The sequence below is a fragment of the Caretta caretta genome, chromosome 6, assembly GCF_965140235.1.
Source record: "Caretta caretta isolate rCarCar2 chromosome 6, rCarCar1.hap1, whole genome shotgun sequence".
In the NCBI taxonomy this organism is placed as follows: Eukaryota; Metazoa; Chordata; order Testudines; family Cheloniidae; genus Caretta; species Caretta caretta.
The window spans coordinates 101,450,099-101,475,969 of NC_134211.1; the positions used below are offsets into that span (position 1 = coordinate 101,450,099).

Genomic DNA, 25,871 nt, shown 5'->3' on the forward strand with positions numbered 1-25,871 from the left:
GGGAAAGTCAACCTCCACAGGGAGGGAAAGATCTGAGAGTTTGTGCAGATCTGGAGGGACAGTTAGTGTCTGGCTTTTGCAGGTCCTGTCAAAATACCAGTCCAGATGGTGGAAGATAGTTGACCTTGGGCACCCTTTCTATGTGTCCCCTGCTGCTTGTGTGGTAGCTCATACTCCCACTAGTGATAAAAGGCAGGTGGGGTTGGTCATCTGCACTGTGGCTCACTGGGCTTCTTCTTCACTGCACATGTGTAAATACCCAGCAATCAAAGTGTGGCTCTGGGGTCTTTCAACAAACTGAGAGATTCATCTGTCTTAGCACTGAATAGAGTGTCACACTCAAATGGAAGGTGTTTCGGCATCATCTGAACTTCCTTTGGGATTCCTGAGAAGGGCATGACGGGTGTCTCATCATGGCAGTAGTGGCCATGAATCTCTCCACCATGTCCGCTGCAACTAAGGTATCTGGAGTGCCAATCTTGTTACCAACCCTCCTTCATCAAGTAGAGTCTGGAAGTGGTCTCTAATATCCTGAAGAACCAAAAGCTGGTCAGCTTGTCATAAATAGTAAAATCATATTTGACCATCAGAGCTTGGCAGTTTGAGACTTGGAATTGCAGAGAGGCCAAGGAATGAGACTTTCTGCCAAAGAGGTCAAGCCTCTTCACTTCTTTCTCATGAAGCATTGACTAAGCCTGTCTCTGTCGACTATGCTCAGTGGCTGTTGAAACTACCAACAATTTGGGAGGCCAGTGAGAAAATAACTACTGTGACCCTTTTGCAGGCACTAAATACCTCTCCTCAGCCTGCTTGGACACTGGTGGGATTGTCATGGTTGTCTGCCAGAGAGTCCTGGGGGGTTTGAGGATTGCCTCATTAATAGGGAGCACCACTGCTCTGGTCCAGTCTATGCAAAATGTCTAGCAGTTTGTGTGGTGCTTCCTGTACCTCTTCCAGGGGGATGTGAAATGACAGCCACTCTCTTGAGTAAGTCTTGGAAGGCCTTTGTATAATTGGGGTGCATAGGGGAATCTGTAATCACAGCATCATCTGGGGAAGAGGAGGACAAGGTCACAGGCACAAAATCCTCCTTATGATGCTCTTCATCCTCCTGCTGCTGGAGTTGAGGCTCTTGAGCAGGCTAAGGAAGTTCTTCCTCCACCCTGGGATCCATTATCTCCTTAGGTCCTGTATGTCTTAAGGTGGGTATATTGGATTGGATGGTCCCTGAAGAGCCTTGAGACTTAATACCATCACTGCATGACATTGTAGCCCCTCAGTAATGGACGCTGGGGTGCTGGGTACCAGTGAGTATATGGGGGAGAGGGTATCCTCTAGTACAAGAGTAGTGAGATACTGTGGAGACTCTCAATATTTTATCAGGGCTCAATCCTCTGCAGGAGTCCTGAGGGACATAGTCTGGGACAGGTGCCTGCTGTAGTTCTCTTCTGACTTTCTGGATCTGAGGTCAGAATCCTCAAAGGGAGGCTCTTCATGTTGCAGGAGGTGGTCGTGATCTGCCTTTACTTGTTGATGGTATCGGAGACAGTCTGCCTCATCCCCAACTTGTTGGTGGGGATTGGAAAGTGGTACCACAGAGAAAGTGGCATCAGTTGAAGTCTTGGTGCCAGGTGTTGAGGTCTGGAAAGGAGGAGTGACTCCAGTTCTAGGAATAGCAGAAGATTTTCTGGAATCAGAAAGCCAGACAGAGTTGATGGGGATGTCTCCACAGCTCAGGCCACTGAATAAGAGGTCACTAAATCCGATGGTACCAATGAGGGTTTTGGTGCTGAAGAAGCAGTCCCCAGTACTGGAAGGTGCTGCAGTTTTGCCCTTTGAAGAAGTCCCAGTCTGTTCCTTCTCAGTACTGTATGGTCCTGCTCTGAAGTACAAATCTCCCAGTGACTTGGAATGGGGCAGGGATTTCTGCCTCTTCTTAGATTTGAATGGGGAATCTTCCCTCTTGTCCTTATGAACGCACTTGCGTCTCCCTTCCTTTCCCTGCTCTCCTGAGCCTCTCTGAGCTGGTGAGGGGTGGAGGTCTTGGAACTGCCCAGGGACCGAGGAAGAGGGGCCAATCCTACCTTCTTCAAGTTGGTGTACAGGGGCATTCCCCTCACTTTCATGTACTCCTCAAAGAGAAACTTTTGGAGCTGAAACTCCCTGGACTGCTTTTTCCTACTCAGAAATGACCTGCAGAATACTGGAAGGGACATTGGCTTCCCCCAGGAAGTACAGACAGATAACGCAATAGTCGGTGACCAGGAAGGGCTTGGAGCATATATTGCAATTTTTGAAACCAGAGATTCTTGGCATACTCCCCACAACCATTGGGTGGGTGGGTGTGGGTGTGTATACAGCAATGACTTCCCACCATTGGAAAGGGTTTCCAAAAATAGGGAACCAGACCCCTAAATCTATTGCTTAACTATACTATAAAACTATCTAACTATGAAAATTCTCACAACTTTGAAAACTATTTACAGAGAGAATCTGAAGAAGTCAGCATGAACACTGATGCTCCCTCCTAGCCCACGTGCAGTAAAAAGGAACTTAAAGGTAACAAACTAAGAGATAAGAGGGTGGCTGTCTAGCAGCCCCTCTCATCTCTTTGGGATGGCACACAAGGAAAGTGGGGATGCATACGTAGACCACACAGCCACTGCTAAAGACAGTTCCCCAGTCACAGGTACAAAGAGCGTATGCCCAACGCGAAGTGCACTACACAGAGGGACAATCACTCTAAGGAGAAACGTTTTTTCATCCATCCCTTTTTTAAGCCAGGTTTCATTATATTATTAATAGTTTATTTCTCAGTTTCTGGCAGAGCCCACACAGTGATAGGCACTGCACAAATATAAAAGGAGTCATGGCCCCTGCCCCAAAGAGCTTGCAATCTAAAAAGTTAAACAGACACAGGGGAGGGAAGGGGAGTATAACATGCCCATATACTGATAATGCAAAGTTTTCTGAAAGAATTGTTGGACATACAATGTCCCCATTTGCCCCTCAACCTTGCTCTTCTTAGCCAGCTAATAAATGAAACATTCAGAATACAGGGTACTGATCCAGTGCCGTTTAGTATGGGGTCAGGTACACTCTGCTATTGGAAGTGCCATTTGGGGGGAACGAGGGGTTTGGGCATTAAAAATTTCAAACCACACCTTACTCCATGAATGCTGCTACTGAGACGATTAAAAAAAATCTCTGTATTGATCAACCCCGCATAACATCTCAACCCTGCAGGATTTATTTTTCAGTGAATGTACAGAGGGTGCACATTAAAGAAAGAGCAGACTGCTCCTATGCTCACAGCCAGCTTAAAACTGGCCGAGAAGCCACAGGCAGAAAGCTGTATCAAAAGGGAGAAGTGAGTCCAGCAGCTATGGTACAACCACTGCTACAGCTTAATGCAGAACATACAGAACAATAAGTGGAGATACAATAAAAAAGAAAATGCCCCAGGCACACAGTCATGGCAGTCAGTTGATCACTTTCTGATCCTATAGTGCAGGACACACCTATAGATGCAGGGACCAGTGCTCTAGGTTTGAGATTAGCTCTACTCAGTAATATACTTTAATGAGTTAACAGCATTTCAAAAGCTCCAGAGTAAAGTAGGGGCTGGCAGTGGACCCAATCCTCATTTCCCCCATTGGAGTCAGTAGGTGTTTTGCCACTGTCTTCAGTGAGAGAAAAACTGGCCCATTAGGTACCTTTCTGTGCAACCCTTACTCACAATAGTGAGCACTTACTCATGCAAATAACCCCATTTATCTTAATAGGATCACTCATGGGAGTAAGTACTCACCAGCATAGCTGCACAATACACCCCCTAAGAATATTTCCTATCTTTTGCAATGCCAAAATCAGGCAAACATCTCAAGTCTTGATTCTCAGTGAATCAGCTTAATTTTCCTTCCAGAACTATGAGCTATTTACTGTTTGGTTGGGTTTTAGTTCACGGTTGGAATGTTCTTACCTTGGCAGCTTCTGTTATCATCAAGCAGAACATAGCCAGGGGGGCAGGAGCAGTAGTAAGAACCGGGCTCATTCACACATTGGTGCTGGCAAAGGAACTCTGAGAAGCTGCACTCATCCATGTCTGCAGTTGTAGAATGAAGTTTAGAATGCTTTGTGTTAAAGGAAAAAGGACTTTCCCCTAAACAGAAGTCCGTCCTAACTACAATGCCTGTCACAACAAAAGTTCATAGAGCTATAAGATCATGGTGTTTGCTATTCAGCTCAGTTTAATAAGCCAGATTCAACTTTGATGTCAATCCACTGACTTTACTGAAGTTATACCAGGGTGAATATGGCTCATGGTAGCTAGGAATGAATGTAAATTATTACTTTACTTGAAAAAGGAAAATGATCCAATTTACTATTGTTTACTAAGCCTCACCCATGTCAAGCCAGGCCTACAACTATTAATAAATGATAATGAAACCCACTCTCAGGAGATATGCCTGCTCAGTGTGTGTAATCAGTCAGGGTGGCTTACTTGACTGATTGAAATAACCTTCTAGTGTTTCTTACTCTTGTTAGCCCTGCAGAGCCAACACAGCTAAGAGAGAGTTAACTGGATTTTATTCCTTTTTATGCATCATCAAGAGAATTGTTTAAGTTCCAGTCAGTTACTTGTCACGCAGGGTATAGTTTGGCCTGCAGAAGCTTTATTACTGGTGATGATGGAAGGAACTTGACTCTCAGGTCCCCAGATAAAAAATTTTTAAAATTGTTTTAATTTTAAACTGACATCTGTGATCTGGGTCATGACAGACATGGAACTCCAGGGGGCCATTTTTAAATAGCTACTTTTTAGAATAAAGTACCAGGGAAGACCATTCAGCCCCAAGTAGCCCCAAGGCTACTACGCCATTTTAATTCAGGATCATCTCTACTATGCAACTGAATGTTGCAGGTCATGGAAGTCAAGGGGGTGGGGTGGCCTATGATAGGTTTCTCTATATTTTTAAAAATACAACCTGTTTTGTTAATTCTTCTGGAAGACTATGGCAAAACTGGCATTGCCTTCAGGAGTCCAGTTGGACTTCATCGGTGCAATTTTCTAAAGCTCTTTGCTATGCCAAATTCTGCCATGTCACCAGATTATTTATGCTCCTTAGGGCCCACTCCTGCATGCCTGGTACATTCAAAGGCTCCTGTTGACTTCAGGGAGGGTTTTTGGTGGGCGAGAAACACAGAGTCAGGCCCATAATGACTTGCTGACAGTTCTCTGTGCAGCTATATAGGGGACTAGCTCTCCTCCTGTAGGGAGCTGAGTGCCTCACGTCCCATTGATGGCAGCTGAAGGTGAATGCATTCAGCACGTTTTCAGCTCTGGCACTCAGTAGCAGAAGTACACCCTCCGCTAACCTGCATGGACAAGGGGAGGGTTTGGGTGTAGAGCAGAGGCTTTGCAAATAACGGAGTCCGTCTATGTCATCTATTCTGTTTGATACATCAGTGCATCCAACTGAAATGTTACTTCCCAACTTTTTAATTAAGCTTTCTCTACAGGTGAGGTAGCATTGAATGAGAAGCTGGAGAGTAAAAGGATACATTCCTCTTATTTCCTTATTATCAGAAAACCTGTTTCTAATTGTCCATGTGGTTGGCCATTCACTTACATCTTGCTTCACAGATAGAACTACATAGGTATGTTTCCATGATCCAGATGTTACAGACCTGACCTAGCTCTAATCTAAGGCACAGAAGGTCTGAATCCCTTTCTTTATAATTAGGCTTGCAAAGAACAATGGCTGAACATACACTGCACGTCATGTTTTTTCTTTCAAACACAGCCCTTTACATCTGTTTAGTGTAAATTAAAAAACAAAGCTTTTCCAGTGAGGTTTTTTCCTTCCAAGAAATATTGGCTGGATTCTCTCATTTAAACAGACTGTGGGGACACACACCAAAGAAGTAAGCCTAACTATTCTTTTTCAATTAAGCAAAATAAAGCAACAAAATGAAAATGAGAGAGGGGGAAAAAAACAATGTGGTCACAATTTTCCAATAATACTGCTACATGGTGGATGGATCACTCCTATCTGATTAAATTCAACAGTGCTCATGAGGATGTTTCTTGTTTCTTTAAATCTGTAGCAGGCAGATGGGGCTGGAAAATGTTTGGGGACATTCTGCAGTAAAGCAGGGTAAGACGGATAACGTGCTTAAGTACCTGTTGAATTAAGGTAAGCTATTTAGTATATCAGGGCAAGAATAGATTTTGGAATAATGCTATTTTATTTATGCCAATAAAGTTCCTTGGTGAGTGTTAGAAGAAAGCAACTCTTTTCTGTGGTTCTTTACCATTGTCACAGAACAGTTCTAATGCTTAGTCTATTTCTTTAAAACCATTATGAGAAAAAAAGAAACACCACCATTGATTTTTGTGTGGTTTCTTGCTTTTACCCTCCTGTTTAACTGAAATTAGGAAGAGATGAATTGCTCTACTGGATTGGATAGGTAGATATATCCTACTTCTAACAGTGGACGATACTTGAAACTTCAGAGGAAGGCATATAAAAAAGAATACATTACAAAGAATGATTTAAATACAGTTAACTCCCTCCCCGCACCAAATCACAGAAGACAGTTACCGCTGCAGCTAATTCCATCAGCTTCCAGTTCATAGCCAGGATCACAGCGACAGAGAAAAGAGCCATATGTGTTGACGCAGTTTTGCACACAAGGGTTCTGGGTTGTACATTCATTCACATCTACAGGAAACCAATACTCAGTTTATCAATGACTTCTCCCAAGGCACTGCTTCTAATTAATTACTATTACAATCAAACATTAGAAAGGACTTAATAGTACAGGCATAGCAGTTTCGTCTGGTTCTCTTGCAAAGGTTTGACTCAGTTTGTATTGTTGGTATTTAAGGCTGATGAATTGTAAGGAAAAAAGTGGTTAGAAACACAGGCCATGCTGTATGTAAAGCAATTGGGAACATCTTCCCTAATGCTGTTGCTGAGGCACTTGATAGCATTGAATATGAGATCAGAGAGTCTGATATTTAACAAGTCTGCCAACTCTTGAACCTACCCCTGCTGAAGGAAGAGGGTCACTTACAACTGAGACTTCTTGGGGAAAAAGCTGCTTGATCTGTCTATGATCAGAAAATAACAAGAAAGACTGGGATAAACTATTTACTGCAGATGCTTCCTTGTTTATCTAGTAATTTTAAGATTCTCCGACTGATTTAATCTGAGCAAGACCAGGCCCAAAGCAGCAGGATAAATCTAGGGAATGCTGATGTAATGAGGAAACACTCCCTATAGAATCCTGTGGTTACCATAAAGCAAAGACTTTCCTTTTAGGACACTTGCAACTCCTGGCAAGTCTTTATCCCATTAACACTGGGCCATTCCCTGAGAGCTGCTTTGAAGTATTTTACTGTTCAAGAACAGACATATAACATTGATCGTGAGATCATAGAGGCTCTGATCCGGTAAGGCACTTAAACACACTGGAGAGGAAGAATGGTCCAATAGGGCATTAATCTGGGACTTCGGAGACCTGGATTCAATTTCCTGCTCTGCCACAGACTTCCTATGCAATTTTGGGCAAGTCACTTCATCTCTCTGAGTCTATTCTCCATATGGAAACTGAAGCTAATGGTACTGTCCTACCTCACAGGGGTGTCGTAAGTATAAATATGGTAATGACTAAAAGGTGCTCAGATACTACCGTGGTGGGAGTCATATGAGTACCTACAGGAACCTTTACCCTGAAAGCTGAAATTCCAGCACGAGGAGAAATACCTGCAGGATTGAGCTAGCATGCTAAAAACAGAGTGCGGTTGTGGCAGGTTGCCCTGAGCATGTGCCTAACAGCTTGGACAGAGATGTACCTGGGACGGCTAGCTGCTCACACTGCAGTGGCTACGCTCTATTTTTAGCACACTAGCTCAATCAGAGCTAGCACAGCTGTGTCTCCTCCAGCTCAAAGTGTAGCCATACCCTATAACAGACAGTACAACATATGTGAACTCAGCCGGATATTCATTTTCTTAAAGTTACACACACGCTTAAGTGCTCTGCTGGGCTGGAGCCAACACTGCAGTAGTTATTGCCTGTATACAGTACCTTGGCATGATCGTCCATCATCATTAAGGGTAAAACCTGGATTGCATGTACAGGAGTAGGAACCAGGTACATTGGCACACAGCTGCTGACAGTAGCCATAGCGACATTCATCTATGTCTAAAAATAAAAAAAGATGCAAAGTACAGACACGATTGTAGTTGTACTTGTCCTACATAGCATTAGATGAACTCATGTAACCGTAGGACTAAAATCTACTCATAACGAGGGGGGAAGGGATTAATATACGATATTCTGACTCCAGATCTCGAACAGCCAAAGTCTGAAGCATTCAGATGGAAGGTTGCTCGAGTCCATCTCTCCCCAAGACAACACAGCAATACATTTTGTTCTAAGTAGCTGAAATGTAACCATGGGAGCTGATTGGTTCCATGGTCAGTTGTAAAAGATTCTGCTCAATGCTACATTATCAAAAAGCCCAGGTCACACACCATCAGTAGCTACTCTTGAATTGTGTCTATTCGCATATAGTACAAAATATTATACTGTATTTTTGTAATGGTTAGGTTGTACTCCCGATCACTTACACACACATATCAGGGCTACTCACATAGTAAGGTGAGCAGGATTTGGCCCCAAAAGCTGCTTTTAGTCTTAGACGTGGCAATCTTTTTATCATCCTGAAAACTATTTTTATGGGTCTGTTTTCACTGGTTTATGAGGAAACTTTAAAATATAAGAATTCATAGTGTCGCTAAAATAACTTTTTTGTTGTTGAACTGCAGCATTAACAATCATTGCATTTGACTGTCATGAGCAAGAGACAAGATTGAAAGACACAAGTATAATGTAAATTTGCTCTCTGATGGCACTGGAACCTAATAAACATAATTATAAAAGTTAGGAAGAGTTTTAATCCTTGCTTCAGAGCAGAAATAAAACACCTGATGAATTGTCTCTTTTGTGGCTATTCATTTTCTTTCGGATCAGCTGCCTTCTAATTTATGGGGTTTGTTTTTTGGCTGTCCTCAAAACTTCATATCCTTCCAACAGTGAGTAAAAGTTTATGACCCTGCTTAGATTTTTCTTTATGGGTGATTCAAATAAGCTCTCAGAGCAAATACTGCATTGATATTCAACTTCTATCTCTAGTGACAGCCCAAGCCTTGTAGTGACAGCAGATGGGAAAGATGATCTTGGAAGATGTTCCCTATATGAGTACTTCCTGTAAACAAGGCCATGGGTGAATAGTTTACTGGAATAGCAACTCATTCTTCTCTCACTCTCTCTCTTTTTTGTTTTTTTTTGTTTGAGCTGGAAAGTACTGCTCTGTTTGGAAAAACTATAATTATATAAAAGTCTGTGGTGATCTGGAAAAATAACAACTCAGTTTGATGAAAGCTTAACAGACTTGCACTTGGAGAACCAGACCTGAGCTTCCTCAAAACTGCATCCCTAAGACACTCCGGTGCAATATTAAATGATAACATCCAGCCAGTGAAACACTACAACATACACAGAAAACCAGTCAAACAAACACTTCCTTGAGTGAGGGGATGATTCTTGGCTGAATGTCCAGTGGTGCTGAGAACCTGCAACTTTCATGGAGTTCAGTGGAAATTGCTGGTGCTGACCACCTCTGAAAATCAGACCATATGTTTCCAGCAACTTTTGAAAGCTTCATTTTCTGAATTTGATTTTCTAGGTTGACTCTTGCTCCCCTTACTCACAAGGCTATAACCACTGAGCCTGAGTCTGCTCTCTGCCATAGCAGTTCCATGCTGGTGCAACTCCTTTGATGTGAATGGAGTTCCACTGGCATAAGCCAATCAGACTTGTTGTCTTCCATCTATTTACTAGGGTGAGTAAGGAAAGCAGGATTTGCCATTTATGGTGTCAGGTATATCAGAAGTGTCTCCAGAAGCTCCAACACATGCGAAAATCAGAATACAGATAGTTTCAGTTTTGTCTCTGTCACACACAAATGTACAAATAGCAGTTCATTGTTTGTCATTTATCATGTACTTTTTGTCATAATATAGGCATTCTCTGACGTCTTACTTCAAATTGGTTATGTTCCCGGTTTGGATTTTAAAGAAGAAATTTGGTGTTAAAGACTATTTCATCCAACGGAATATTTGAATTGTTTGAATATTGAGGTGATTTTATATTACCACGAAGAATGGACCACACGGGGTAGCTGCTAGCTAGCTATATCCAGTTTATCATGTTTAAGTTTAGGGGTTTGTGTGGCAATTTTGTCAAAGAAATGGCTGAGGAAGCTAAGTTAAACAGGACAAAAGTAATGGAAATATGTTTAAAAGGGGCATTGATTTTCAGCTTTAATAGATTTATTTTCTGTTTTAGTCCAATGCCAAGATGACCCACATACTAGTGACAGGTGTGTCATACAAACATCTGCATAGATAGGTTAAGCCCTAATCCTGCAAAGTTTTAGTTGCGTTCTCAACTTTAAGCATGTCAGTGCATCTGTTCTCCTTAGTGGCACCACTCACAGCACTGAAAACGTAGTGCAAGCTGTGACAAAGTTCCTGCTCTATCTTGGTGGGTCTTGCGCTTATTGGCGGATTTGCACGCCTCGGAGCTTCACGCCAACCCTCAGTTTGGCCGTTTTCGTGAACCCACAGTCCAGGTCGACTCCTCCTGTGTCTGACCAGGAGTTGGGAGGTTTGGGAGGACCCGGGCCTGCCCTCTACTCCGGGTTCCAGCCCAGGGCCCTGTGGAACGCAGCTGTCTAGAGTGCCTCCTGGAACAGCTGTGCGACAGCTACAACTCCCTGGGCTACTTCCCCTTGGCCTCCTCCCAACACCTTCTTTGTCCTCACCATAGGACCTTCCTCCTGGTGTCTGATAATGCTTGTACTCCTCAGTCCTCCAGCAGTCCACGTTCTCACTCTCAGCTCCTAGTGCCTCTTGCTCAGTGCCAAAATCTTAGCAACCGGTTCCCTCCTCACCCCATGAGGGGGTTGTGCCCCACCCCCGCCCCCTGGGACTCCTGCCTCATCTACCCCCCTCCCCTGTCCCCTGACTGCCCCCAGAACCGGGCCAGAGGGTCTCGTGGGCCACTGTAGTGGGTTCCCACCCCATCCCTAAGAGCCAGAGGGACCTGCTGGGGCGAGGTGGGGAGTCCCGGCGATGCTTACCTGGGGCAGCTCCCGGGAAGCATCCAGCAGGTCCCTCTGGCTCCTAGGGGCGGGGGAGCGGCTGCTTCCCCCACTGATCACATTGAAAGTGGCGCCTTAGGAGCCGACTCCCTGGGTGCTCCAGGGCTGGAGCCCCCACAGGGAAAATTTGGTGGGTGCAGAACACCCACTGGTAGCTCCCCACCCCGCGCCCGGCCCCAGCTCACCTCACCTCTGCACTGCCTCCTCCCCTGAATGCACCGCCCTGCTCTGTTTCTCCTCCACCGCCTCCCCCAGCTTCCCGCAAATCAGCTGTTCGCGTGGGAAGCCGAGGAGGGCTGAGACGCAGGCGGCGGCTTCATGCTCAGGCCCAGGGAGGCGGAGGCGGAGCGGAGGTGAGCTGGGGTGGGGAGTGGTTCCCCTGCACGGTGCTCCCCCCCCCCCAGGTTACCAGCTGTGGCACGGGCGGCTCTCCTCATGACCCCCTGCCCTAGCTCACCTCCACCTCCCTGGGCCTGAGCGCGAAGCTGCCGCCTGCTTCTCAGCCCTCCCAGGCTTCCCGCACAAACAGCTGAGTCGTGGGAAGCTGGGGGGGGGGCGGAGAAGCAGAGCGGGGCAGCGCATTCAGGGGAGGAGGCGGAGTGGAGGTGAAGTGAGCTGGAGCCGGGCGGGGAGCTGCTGGTGGGTGCTGAGCACCCTTTTTTTTTCCCCCGTGGGTGCTACAGCCCCGGAGCACCCACGGAGTTGGCACCTAAGGCACCACTTTTGGCCAGTGGTTAAATTTAGAAGCCCTTTTAGAACTAGTTCTCCCTCGCAGGACAACCGGTTCTAAAAGGGCTTCTAAATTTAACAACCGGTTCTAGTGAACCGGTGCGAACCAGCTCCAGCTCACCACTGCTCTTGCTCCCAGCTCCACACACACGCACCACAAACTGAAGTGAGCTCCTTTTTAAACCCAGGTGCCCTGATTAGCCTGCCTTAATTGATTCTAGCAGCTTCTTGATTGGCTGCAGGTGTTCCAATCAGCCTGTGTGTCTTAATTGTTTCCAGAAGGTTCCTGATTGTTCTGGAACCTTCCCTGTTACCTTACCCAGGGAAAAGGGACCTACTTAACCTGGGGCTAATATATCTGCCTTCTATCACTCTCCTGTAGCCATCTGGCCCGACCCTGTCACAATGCTTAAGTCCTTGCAGGATCAGGACCTACAACTGTAAAATCTCCAAGACAAGGACTTTGTTTTTGCAGGAACCTTTTTCCTGACTGGCCCCTCTTGGCACCACTGTGTAACTACTGTGCTGGCACTTACTGGCTAAATGTTAAATAGCACCACCAACCACAACTTGGTTAGACAGATGTGCTGTTCTTACTAGCAGTGAAGAAATGTACCAACAGAGACTGCCTTCGTAAACTCAACCCAGCCCTCCAAATATGTTTAAATTATCTTTTTTTTTTGTCATGTGCCCACTGGAAATGGATTCTCCAGGGCCTGTGGAAAAGTACAGAAAACCGAGAAGACTCTTTCTGACATTTTTGGAAAAATGCAGAGGAGTTTTTTCAGCACAGCTTTTCTTGTTACATCCCTGCATTGCTTTGTAGTGATCTTCCCCACCCTTACTCACAGTTACCTAAATCAACCATTGAGATGTTACTGTCTCTTTAAAATAGCATAAACAGATATTCTTGGGCAACCTCAGCTCAGCAGAGCAGTCACTGTGGGTCTCTAATACTTACACCAAGCATCAAAGTGCTTGAATTCTGACTCAGGGCCAAATCCTGGTTCTTGCACATAGCTCATGTACTTGGGTTGTGCACAGGGGAACTACATGGGGATTGTTACATGACAGGGCATGGTGCAGAACACCCACACAACCCCATGCACAAGAATCCATAATATCACAGATCACTCGCTAGCCCCAACTCCCCACCTCAAGAGGCAGGCTGAGGAGTCACACAGAAAGCATATAGGCTTCCTGAATGGCCTATCTGTGACATCTTCTATCCCAGGAGGCAGAATGACTCAATTTCCACTGAAAATAGGATTTTCTGTGGCCCTTACTAAACCAGAGAATTCAGCACTCTGTCTTCTGTTTCCCAGGTCTCTAGGAGAATAGGAGTTACAGGAACCTGCACTAGAATTAAAGGCGCAGGGGACTTGCTAACTTCATACCACCCCCAGGTGAGTTACACAGCAGCTTTTAGCAGCAGTTAAAAAAGCAGCCATGCAATCTCTCATTCCAATTGCTAGACAGGAGGAGGAGGAGATGAGAAATAAATTCCAAGGAAAATTCCAAGGACAAATTCCAAGGAAAATGAGCCGGGAAATCCCATTCTCCTTCCAGCTGAGGTGGTATGACACTGAAGTCCCATTCTGGAGAACAGGTGAGCAAACAGCCTGTGCTGAGAGGGGGAAAAAAGCAGGGAGAGAGTGTAACGAGAACATTAAAAACACATTCAGTCATGTGTCTGACTTAGATAACTTGGCCTAAAATTAAAGCCCATGTCAGTGCTGGTGACTACTGATTGAGGGGAGTGGGTGGGGCGTGGGGGAAGTGGTGGAGTTTGCACCTTTGCTGTTGCTGCTGTTTGATAGGGTTTGGTTTTTCACATTGCAGGGCATTGCAGACACTGAGAGATTAATTGACTCTCTGCAGCTGACAGAGAGAAGAGCTCTGAATCTGCTGAAACAGCAGTGGTTTCAGACTCACGTGTTTGCTTATGTCCAAGATTTTCCGGTGGGTTCACTGCTCTGTTTCTTGATATTATTATTACTGAGCTCCTGCTCTCTAGTAATGTAAGCACCTTAGATCAGGATTGTGACCAGGTGAAAAGGACATGTGTTGCTGGTATGTCATATTTTTGTGAACTAGAATATACAAAAGGGGCTGCTTTCATAGTGCAAGTCAGTAACATGGATGCCAGTCATATGGCATTGCCATTTTGTTCCATGTGGGAGTCTTTTGCCAAGAATACTATTGGGACTTAACAAATAAGAAAGATGTTAGCTTTCCACATAGGCCAAGGGTGAGCTCTGTATTTGACAAAGACTCTCAGTGATGTCAGTTCACCTCTGTACCACCATGCACACACCAGAATCCTAAATTGTCCAAAATGATGGAAGATTTTTAACACAGAAGAAATATTAAAATTATGGAATTTGGAAGACCCATGTTAACAATCCAACTTTAATTATTATCAAAACATTGGGGAGACAGAAAGAGACTATAATCATGACTAAAATGAATTGGATTCATCAAATGGACACTGATTTTCCAGAATCACTCTAGAGAATGTATATCAACACTCCAGAAGAACATACCTAAACACTGGCCTTCTAAGAGCCAATAGCCCTCAGTGCAGGAGCAGGTGTATCCTCCTTCAGTGTTTATGCAGATCTGGGTGGGGTTACACTGGTGTGACTCGGAAGCACATTCATCAATATCTGAAATATAGAAATGTACCAACAAAGCTTTATATAATTATTAAAACAAATGCTGAGTTTATTTTAATTGTATGCACACTTGAAATATATCAGAGGATGAATCTACGAAGAAATCAAAGGAAGTTGGACTAGATGGAGTGATTTCGAACATACTCAGTGTTTGAGGCATTGCATAGAAATTCATAGAAAACTCCAAGTTGCGAGGTGCGGAAGTCAGTGGGGAAGGTACTCTACACCTCTCAGAAGGTACTCGGATCCCTGCAGGATCAATCCCACAAAAGTGATTGTTTCCTAGAGCTGGTCAAAAAAGTGGAATTTCCATCCCACAGGAAATTTTCGGTGGCTCCGTTGCGAAGATTAATATCAACCTACCCAAAACAAAACATTTCATTTCAATTTCCCTGATTTCTTGTTGAAAATTTCAGTGAAACCCTATTTTCCAAGAGGAAGAAGAGTTCAGTGTATGCTCCAAATCTTCTCTCTCACAACAGAAGTTGGTCCAATAAAAGGTATTACACTTTAAAAAAAAAAGGAGTACTTGTGGCACCTTAGAGACTAACCAATTTATTTGAGCATGAGCTTTCGTGAGCTACAGCTCACTTCATCAGATGTTTACCGTGGAAACTGCAGCAGACTTTATATACACACAGAGAATATGAAACAATACCTCCTCCCACCCCACTGTCCTGCTGGTAATAGCTTATCTAAAGTGATCAACAGGTGGGCCATTTCCAGCACAAATCCAGGTTTTCTCACCCTCCACCCCCCCACACAAATTCACTCTCCTGCTGGTGCTATTACACTTTACTCACTTGTCTTTCTAATAGGAAAATGTGTCACTCAAAAAACATTAACCACCCTTATTATTTTCAATGCATTTGGCATTTTATTACCACCTTCTTTGGGGGTTTTTTTGTTTTTTTTTGTTTGCAAATAACACTTTGATATTCATATAAACTGGGATACTGTAACCTAACTGATTAAAAAATTGCATCACTGGAGCCCTCAAGTTGCCACCATCACCTTGGTTGCCGGTGTTGTCACATGTTGCTCCCCCATCCATTCACCGCGATGCCTCAACGCTTTGAGAATTCCAGCAGATCATAGAAAACGAACGTCTCCACATCCACTGGGACCTTAACAACGTCCCTCACCACCACTTGAAGTCCCAAAGCCCTTTTGGACCCATGTGTTTAACCTTCATCAATGCAATTTCAACTCTGAGGCTTGGAAAGTCAAATGGAGTTCACAAGAAGTTACAAACACTTTGTGAAAGACCCAGTGCAGAAGATCCCTGGCTTTGATTTCCTGTGAAGCTCATAGGCAACCCTAAACTGCATCCGCACAAACCATGGCAGATGCAGATACTTGCTGCACAAATGGAAAATTAAAGTCTCTCCAGTGTGTAACTGTGGTCACCCAGAACAGACCATGGAACATATAACAACTCAATGCCCGATTCACAAATATGAAGGAGGCATCAGTGTGATACCCTCCGCTAATCTTGACACAATTATCTGGCTTACCCATCTGAATGTAAAATTATAGTTGTTGCTCTACATCTACATCAGCCATACAAAGAAGAAGATTGATTAACACTGCTTTCAGTCATAAGTTCAATTTGAACCCCTCCTTGTCTGATATCTTTCCCAATGTTTTTGGCATTGCTTTTGGCTCTAGAGATCAGAAATGGAATAGTCAGATGATAAATGGTGACATTCTTTCAGCCAACTTAGATATCTATGTTTTATTGATGATTTTAAAATTATTCTTGATTCCATCATACTGTGTGCTGGCCTTTGTTGAGTTATCATGGCATCATATTGATGCTACTCCCTCAAACCCTCCCTTGATGTTTTGTTAACCCCAACTTTGTTGTGTCATGACTGAAATCTGCGTGTAAGCCGTGGATCACATCTGTGCATCTATCTTGTGAGGCATCTAGTGCACTCTGGATGTTGTAAAAGAACAATAGCAATAGAATTACTGAGCCACGCAGACTCAGTGTATTTAATGTATACTTATATAAATTGTACACTTTCCGCACCCGTCATGTGTTATTTGTCTTTGTATATTGAGAACCCTTGATGGTAGGGATTGTATATTCTTCTGCATGTAGACAGCACATTGTGGGTATCAGCCAAATACAGATAACAGATAATTATGGTAATGTGTTTTTCATCAAAATGCTTTCAGTTTTTTACTTACACTTTTTATTTTAAGAGCAGGAACATGGGACCCTACCAGCCATGACTGCTGTGCCCACAGTAAGTTCTTGGTGGGGCTTGGCCCTGCGCCTCACAAAAGGCTGCATTCAGGCCATGCCCTCACTCCATGCTCACAGCTTCCAGTGCCATTAATGGCAGAGACACCGTGTGATCGAAAATGAGGGCAGGAGCAGGATCTCAAGGTATTATGTGGTGCAAATAGTGTTTGAAGAGTATTGACCTTCCTTCACTGTTTTCTCTTCATTCTTTATGCACAGTAGCTCCCCTTCCTCTCTAAACTCAGGTACTTGAAGCGGGTATAAGACTTGCCTTCACCTAAAGCAGTGGGCTGCTCTGAGATCAGCTCTGCTTCATGTGTTGGCCTTGTGAGGAGATTGCTAAAGAGTTACATGGAATGAACCTACTTCTAGAAATGAAGGCATCACTGCTGTTGTCTCCACTACCTACTGGGAAGAGTCCTTAGCTTACTTTCAAACCATTGTCTTCCGCCATGGTAGAGAAGATAATTCAACCTCTATTTCCATTTGAAAGCAAAATTTGGACAGCGAGGGCTACCAGCAATGCTTCTGCCACCTTAGGAAAACTGGCCAATTTCCACTTCTACAAGTGTGCAGTCACCCACCCAAATCATTTTGCTGCCCCTTATATTTTGCTACCCATGGGGGTCACCTGATTGACTTGCACAGTAAGACTAGCCTTGCACACAGAAGGCAGGTATGAACTGTATGGGGCAGCAACATAATGGGCCATGGAAATTGTAAGCATAATGGGCAGCTTCTTAGCCCTGGACCAGGCCTTAATGTAAACATTCAATCTTTACGTTCCACCTCACTGGCTGGTTTCCTCCACCGACGATTCACATTTAAAACTTTGAAAGCCCCAGTCAGGGGAATAAAATAAATATTATTGGGCAAGTCGCCTTCTCAGTTCAAATATATAGAGTAATTCCAGTATAATATGTAATGCTCGTGTCTGCCAGCATGTATTTACATGGTGTTGGCTTGTTAAGTGATGGATGACAGTTATACCCTGGGAAAAATATCTGCCCAGGCATTCAGTAACCTTTGCCTATATCCTTGAAAGAAGATGGGGCAGGGAGATGGCGGGTGCAGAGGGACTGGCAGCACTGCACCAGCTGACACCTGTTCCCAGCCTTCCTGTTAGCACAGGGGCACATGCAGTGAGAACTCCACATCATCTGTCAGATTGGTGCTCTGATAAAGATGAAATTAAACAGTTAGTAGGAAAAAAGCAAACCAACCGGGGCAAAAACTACCTATAAAACATAGTGACCCATAGACAGGTTGCCCACACTGAATACATTGGACCTAAAATACCTGCAGGAAAAATACATTCAACCACGCCAAGGACATTCTTTGGCATCCTTTGGTACAGTGGAAAATTAAAAGTAAAAGTAATATAACTGTAGCGCATTCTGTAAAAATCACTTCCTTTTCTGGTTGGAGAGCATGTTATTTCTATCCCATTCTCAATACAAGGGTAAATGGCTAGGTGCGTGCTCCCCGGGCTTTTTCCTGGCATCTCTGCACATCATGATGACTATAGAAGCAATAATTTTTAACACTTTGCTAGTGATTTTCCTTTCAAGATACTTTATAAAGTGTGACTTAATTAAAGGGGAGATGGTGAGTTTTGTGGTTAAGCCACTGGACTGGGCCTGGAGGACACAGACTTAATACTCTGCTTTAGTGCAATCCCCTTGTTATCTTGGTCAGTTTATTTAGGCCCCATCCTGAAAGGTAATTGGGCATCTAATGTGCATTTATTTCAATGGACGTTAGATGCCTAAATACCTTTGAGGCTCTGGGCCTGAATCTCTCTGGGCTTCACTTCCCATTTGTAAAGTGAAGCTAATAATATTTCCTGTCTCTCACAACTTGTCTCTCTTGTTCGTTTACTGCGAGCTCTTTAGGGCAGGAATTCTCCCCCCACCCCCGTTCAGCACCTGTGCACAATGAGATTTGCTTTTGAATGGCCCCTCTAAGTGATACTGGAATACTGATTATACTGCTAGTCCTCACGGAGCCCTCTTAGATGGGTCAACATTACTACCCCCATTTTACAAATGGAAAAAGTGAGGCTGAGAAGTTGAAGGATCGCACAGACAGAACTGGGATCAGGACTCAGAAGTTCCTTGCTCTCAGTCCTTTCGCTTAGACCACACTCTCTCTCTCACGTGTCTCAAAAAATGCAGGAGCTGATTTCCTACGATATGGTAAACGGCAATACAAGTGATGCATCAGACTGCAGGATCGAATGGTACATGAGAATCCACAGCTATTATGCGTCAAGTTCCCCTACAAAAGTTCAATGAAGTTCAAATGCTTTACCAGTGCAACGATTGCTTCTTCTATGCGACACACAGTATTTATATCCCACCCACCTGGAATACCGGAGTCCAAGTCTCTGAGCCAAATCAGGCAGCGCAGGGATTTGAAAACAGGTCTCACATTTCAGGCCAGTGCCCTATCCACCAGGATTTGAGTGGGGTGGGTGCCTGTCTGGTTTTTCACAAGAAAGGACTGACCTGGCTTAGGTGCCTGACTCTAGGAGACTCTGACCAGAGACAGGTGCCTCCCTCCAGCCTGTCACCCAGATCAATGGGAGTTAGGTGTCTAAGTCCCTTTGTGGATCTGGACCTTAAATCCTAACTCAGTCCTCTGCATTTTACTCCTGGATCAGCTTAGGCAGCTCTCTGCTCAATGTGTGCTGGCTCCTGAGAATCCCTTTCTTAGGCACCTAACTCTCCCCATGCATTGTCTAGGGGAGTTTGGGCACATAACTCAGGGCCATGGATTACACTGGGCAGCAAAGTCTCTAAAGAGTTAGGTAATGAGACACTGAGCGTTGCAGTGTCTAAGTCCCCTTTGTGAATCGAGCCCAGGCTGCTGTGGAGATTAGAAATTAACAACATTATAATATAATGAATAAAATGTTGTATTCACTTCCATAATTCAAATGAACATTAACCCTCTGGGTTTTTATTAAAAAAAGGAATGCATGCAAACACATAAAAACGTAAAAAAAAGAGTAAATATAAAAAGGAAAACATAGCAATCAAACAAGAAGCTGCTATCATCCCTCCCTAGTGATGCTACTCATCAACACAATGCATGATGATTATTTTATGGCCTCAGATGCACAAAGAACACAGGATTGGGTCTAAGATCACTTGTAACATCAATATAACAAGACATCACAGCACAGAGAGAAAACCCCCCAATAAAAGCGTCAGGGAGAATAGGATAATGTCAGTTAAGCATTATAGAAAATCAATGTAGCCCATATTAAATGGATTAAAAACTAGTTAACTGATAGATCTCAAAAGTAATTGTAAATGGTGAATCACCAGCCAGTGGGAGTGTTTCTTGTGGGGCCCTTCACAGCTCTGTTCTCGGCTCAGTGTTACTTAACAATTTTATCAATGATCCAGAAGAAAATATCAAATCACTGGAGAAGGCCAATGACACAAATTGGTGTAGTAGTAATAATGGTCGGGCCAGGTCAGTTATACAGACTGCTTGGTAAAGTGAGCTCATCGGAACCACCCGGGTTAACACAGACATATGCAAGGTCATACATCTAGGAACAAAGAACCCACGTCATTCCCACAAGATGGGAGACCATATCCTGGAATGCAATGACACTGGAAAGAGTAATGGTAGACAACCATCTGAACAAGAGCTCCCAGTAAAATGCTATAGGTAAGAGGGTGAATGTGATCCTTGGATGCTGCTGGGGAATATCAAGTTAGGATTAGCAGGGTGGGATTATCTCTGTATATAATATTAGCGAGGCCATTACTGGAATACTGTGTCCAATTCTGGTATCAATACTTCAAAAAAGAAGTTGAAAAATTGAAAAGGGTTGAGAAAAGAGCAGAGGTGAAAGTAAGCCGGTACGCCCCGGTACGGCGTACCAGTAAGAGCCGGTGCTCCGTACCGGGACCGGCTTTCCCAGAGGGCAATTTAAAGCCCTAGGGTAGTGGCAGCAGTGGTGGGGCTGCAGCGGGGATTTAAAGGGCCCCAGAGCTCCAGCCCCTGCTACCCCCCCCCCGGTCCTTTAAATCCCCGCCGCCGCTACCCCAGGGCTCGGGCAGCAGGGCTCAGGCGGGGATTTAAAGGGCCCCGGGGCAGTAGCAGTGGCTGGAGCTCTTGGGCCCTTTATATCCCCACCTGAGCCCTGCTGCCCGAGCCCTGGGGTAGCGGCAGCAGGGATTTAAAGGGCCAGATTTAAAGGGCCTGGGGCTCTGCTGTAGTAGTGGTTGCCAGAGCCCCGGAGCCCTTTAAATCCCCGATGGAGCCTGGCCGCCGCTACCCCAGGGCTCGCGCAGCAGGGCTCAGGCAGGGATTTAAAGGGCTCGGGGCTCCAGCAGCTGCTACCACAGCGGAGCCCCAGGCCCTTTAAAGCTCTGCCAGAGCCCAGAGCCCCAGGGTAGTGGTGGTAGCCGGGAGCCCCCAGGGCTCCTCAGTGATTTAAAGGGCCCAGGGCTCCGCTGCAGTAGCTGGAGCCCTGGGCCCTTTAAATCGCCCCCGAGCCCCGGGGTTCCCAGCTGCCTCTGCAGTTGGTAGCTCGGGAATGATTTAAAGGGCCCCGGGCTCCCAGCCACCACTACCGCAGCTGGAGCCTTGGCCCTTTAAATCAAGATTTAAAGGGCCTGGGGATTTAAGGCCCTGCCTCTTCCAGGTAAGGCCACGCCTCTTCCGGTTGAGGCCACTCCCCCTGCTCAGGACTCTGGCATACCGGTAAGTCCTCTAACTTACTTTCACCCCTGGAAAAGAAGCACAAGAATCATCTGACAGCTGGAAAGCATGCCTTACAGTGAGAGACTTCAGATCGCCACCTATTTCCTTTATCCAAAAGAAACTTAAGAGGACACTTGATCACAGTCTACAAGTACCTGTGCAGGGAAGAGGTTTCTGATAGAAGATGGCTCTTCAATCTGTTAGAAAAAGGCATAGAGAGATCCAATGGCTAGAAGCTGAAGCTAGACAAATTCAGAATAGAAATAAGGTGAAAATTTCTAACACTGAGGCTCATTAACCATCAGAACAACTTAGCTAGGTGGATTCTCCATTGCTTGAAATTTTAAAGTCAAGACAGACTATCTTTGTAATAGATCTGCTATAGCTCAGTTACAAACCATGGGTTTGATGTAGAAATTATTGGTGAGGTTCTACAGCTTGTGCAATGCAGGAGGTCAGACTAGATTATTGTAATGGTCCCTTCTGATTTAAAATTAATGAATCAATTACCATCAATTAATGACTCAATTACCACCGTTATCTACCTAGGTACCCAGGAGCCCCATCACCATAATATCTGAGCTCCACTGGAAGATTCAGAAATAGACATAACAATTACCCTCTCTTTCTTCCTTTTCCAGCCTAGAAAACTTTGAAAATCAGAAAATGCTGATAATATTGTTATTCTGGAAGATGTTAATGGCTGCCCTTAATCCTAGACCTGGTTAAAGCCAATGGATATTCTAAACACCCTTCTTTCCGGCAGAAGGGAAGGAGCAACTAAGCCCCTTAATGGAAAGAGGTAGCTGAAGACAATAGAAGCTACTGCCATAGGCAATTTGCTGCATGGGAAATCCTGAGCAGGGTTAAGTCATGTAGTCTGAGGGGATATCCCTGGAACTAGTTACAAACGCAGGACCTAAGGAATTGTTTTAGCAAGTGTTGTATGTGTGTGAGAAAATTAGAGAGCAGGAGAGGCCGTTATGAGAGCGGCACTGAAACGGAACAGTGATATGGAGAGATTTGGAGAAGATCCCCATTTCGTATCATACAGCAATGGGATAATATCAATGCCCTTTTACTAGCAGTATGTCCCAAGACACTGAAATAATTAATATTGTGGTTGTCTGTGCAACTTTGGATTCCAACTGCAACCTCTTTCAGCTTCCATTGCAGATGCAATAGAAACGCTTGTTCAGTAAATAACTTCACAGCGGCTGGGAGTATTCTATCCAAACACGCATCTGGCTCCCATCGCTGCAGTATTCAGTACAGACCTAGGAGTCCTGGGGAGATATACTTATAGAAGTGTCATACATTAAAACACAAAATTTACATGGTATTTATTCAGCTGAATAAATACAATTTGCTGCTGCTGAAGATGCTGCTGTTGTTTGTTCTATGGCATTCAGGGAAACAGGACTTTGTGCACATTCTTTGTAAATGAACAAGGCTGTACCCAAGAAACACCTGCTAATGGAAACAGCTTGTTAAGGCCCTGACTATTGCCTAAACTGCTCAGGTCAAAGGGACAACAATATCAACAATTTTTAATGAAAACTTCTGGTTCTGAGAGAGGGCCAATTTTGGAAAAAAAAATATTTTCACACAAAAAACGATTAGCTCCTCTGCTGATCAGTTTGTTTTAGGGAGAGAAAGCGTGAGTGTGTGTGTGACTGGGTGTGGCCCAGTCATCCAAGTGGGGATGTCTTGTGTAGCGGTGGATGTATGTTATAGAGAAGACAAGTGCAGTCTGACTTTTCCTTCTTCAGTGGTTCTCAAACTTTTGTACTGGTGACCCCTTTCACATAGCAAACCTCTGACTGCAACCCCCCTTATACATTAAAAACACATTTTTATATATTTAACACCATTATAAATGCTGGAGGCAAAGCAGGGTTTGGGATGGAGGCTGACAGCTTGTGACCCCCCATGTAATAACCTTGCAACCCCCTGAGAGGTCCCAATGCCCAGTTTGAGAACTCCTGTCTAGATGTTTTGGTTCAGGGGTGTCTTATTTTCTTCTCTTCCCCGCCCGCTCCCTACCATTAAACCAACATAGCCACGGTAGCTTACCCAGGTTCTAGGGAAGCATCTTCCAGTGATCTTGCAACAAGTTGAGGAACTGCAGGTTCCCAGCATCATTTCCCACCTCCCTAACTAATGGAGCTGGTTTGGTAATTTAAAACGCTGGCAGCTCACTTTTAGAACGATAAATAGAATGAATGTCTTCTTATTGTTTATAGGAATAATCGCAAGCCAGGACTAAACAGCCGAGCTCTGGGACATGGGTATTGGTTCCAAGATTATTTGGAACAAAGCTCTTTCCCTAAATGTCTCCACCATTCCTTTTTCGGACACTGAGAAAATAATTTCCTTGGTAGTAGATTTTTACACAGTGAAATCACATGTTTTCTCAGAAGGTTTTTTTCTCATGATAATTACATTTGATAAGAAAGGGGAAAATAACAATGCCACATTCCTAAAGTGCAGACTGAAGCCAACTTCAAACTGCTGCTGTGTGGGGTCAGTGCTATTTTCCAAGGACAGCCAGCCCAGCTGAGATTGGAAACTATCCAAGACCAACTCCCTATACACCTGTTTAATTGCAAATTTCAGTGTCTGAGAACTGGCCCTTGACTGTTGAACTCATTTTAGCTCTGCATCCCATTTACATTATAGCAACAGTTGATTGCTAGGGCTAAAGCAGTTTTATATATAGATGGTCAGCCTGAGTTTGGTCACTGAATATTGGTAATCATTCATGTGTAGCACTGCTCCTACTGGCTAATATAAGAACTGCTTGACTGTGTGTCATAGGCTCAATATCTCTGACAGCTAATGGAGAGTCTCCTTTAGCTAGCACCCTTTCAGCTCTGAAGAAATAATGATGATAATAAGCAGTAGCTCAACTGGTAGGAGGCTGTGCTTTCACAGTGGCGTTCTAGCCCTGCGGCTGGTGTTACGTATATTACAACGGTGCTTGGAGATCCCAACCAGGATGGGGCCCATTGCGTACAAATGCACAACGAGCGGCAGTCCTTGCCCACCAAAAAAGCTCACACTTGTGCAGTTCTGTGTCACCACAGATTTGTTATAACAAGGTAGGAAATTATTTGAAACCCAGGTTATCCGGGAAGATTTTTGTCTAAATAAGAGAGTATGTAATAAACTGGCTAGAGTGCAGGCATGCCATTAGTCTGGAGTAGATGGAATCTGAATACCGTCTCTCTGTGTTACAGGGATTGGACTTTAGCTCAAGTGCTAGTGGCCTAGTTTTGGAGCACAAGAATCTTACTTATTTCCCTGCTCTCCCTGTGAAGTTCTGAGTAGCCACAATGTGACAGAACAGTAGGGAGCAGGATGTCCTGTGGGGGTGGGGACCATTTATTATAATATTCAGTGTACCAATCCCATTAAATGAATTAGCAGAAAATTTGCATCCCCATATTTTCATCTTCATCACCAACAAATTGTATTTATCCAGCTGAATAAATACATCAATTTTGTGTCATAATGTATGACACTTACATAAGAATATCACTACAGGACTCCAAGGTCCGTACTGAATACTTCAGCGATGGGAGCCAGATGCGTGCTTGGATAGAATACTCCCAGCTGCTGTGAAGTTATTTACTGAACGACAGTTTCTATTGCATCAGCAATGGTAGCCGAAAGAGGTTGCAGCTGGAATCCAAAATTGCACAGACAACCACAATATTAATTATTTCAGTGTCTTGGGACATACTGCTAGCAAAAGGGCATTGATATTATCCCATTGCTGTATGGTAAGAAATGTGGGTCTGGATACAAAGAAAAACCAACCCATATAGAAAAGTCCTATAGAACTCTATAGAAAAATGTTAGCTTTTCTATAGCTTTTAATTATAGCTTTACTATTGAATTCTATAGGATGGTTTTCAAAGAACCTATGGAAACCTCTGTTAAATATATAGGCTGTTAGAGTAACATGTATAAAACCCTTTTATATTTCCATAGAATCCTACTGACTTAATCACCTATTGAAATCTATAAGACTTTTCCACTAGGGACTAGGACATGAGGAAACTGGGGGGGGGGGGGGGGGGGGGGAGGAGGAGGGAATGGAACAGAATTGCTATTACTGCTCTCAAGCTCAGGGAGCCTGGAGGAATCACTAGCACAAACCGCTCAGCCAGCTGATTTAGCCAATTGGTGGTCAGTTTACATTTCCTGTAAGGAGTGAACTTCTTGACCGT

The 25,871-nt window shown here is 44.3% G+C and overlaps 1 protein-coding gene across 2 annotated transcripts in view; it reads right to left on the reverse strand.

Annotated features, from left to right (window-relative positions):
• The window catches only part of FBLN5 (fibulin 5), a 60,834-nt gene that overhangs the window by 8,996 nt on the left and 25,967 nt on the right, over positions 1-25,871 (reverse strand). For both annotated transcript variants that reach the window (XM_048855128.2, XM_048855127.2), the window contains exons 5-8: positions 14,517-14,639; positions 8,100-8,216; positions 6,609-6,728; positions 3,983-4,105 (exon numbers count right to left, since the gene is read on the reverse strand). In XM_048855128.2, coding sequence (XP_048711085.1) covers positions 3,983-4,105; positions 6,609-6,728; positions 8,100-8,216; positions 14,517-14,639 — 483 coding nt within the window. The remainder of the gene's footprint in view (positions 1-3,982; positions 4,106-6,608; positions 6,729-8,099; positions 8,217-14,516; positions 14,640-25,871) is intronic.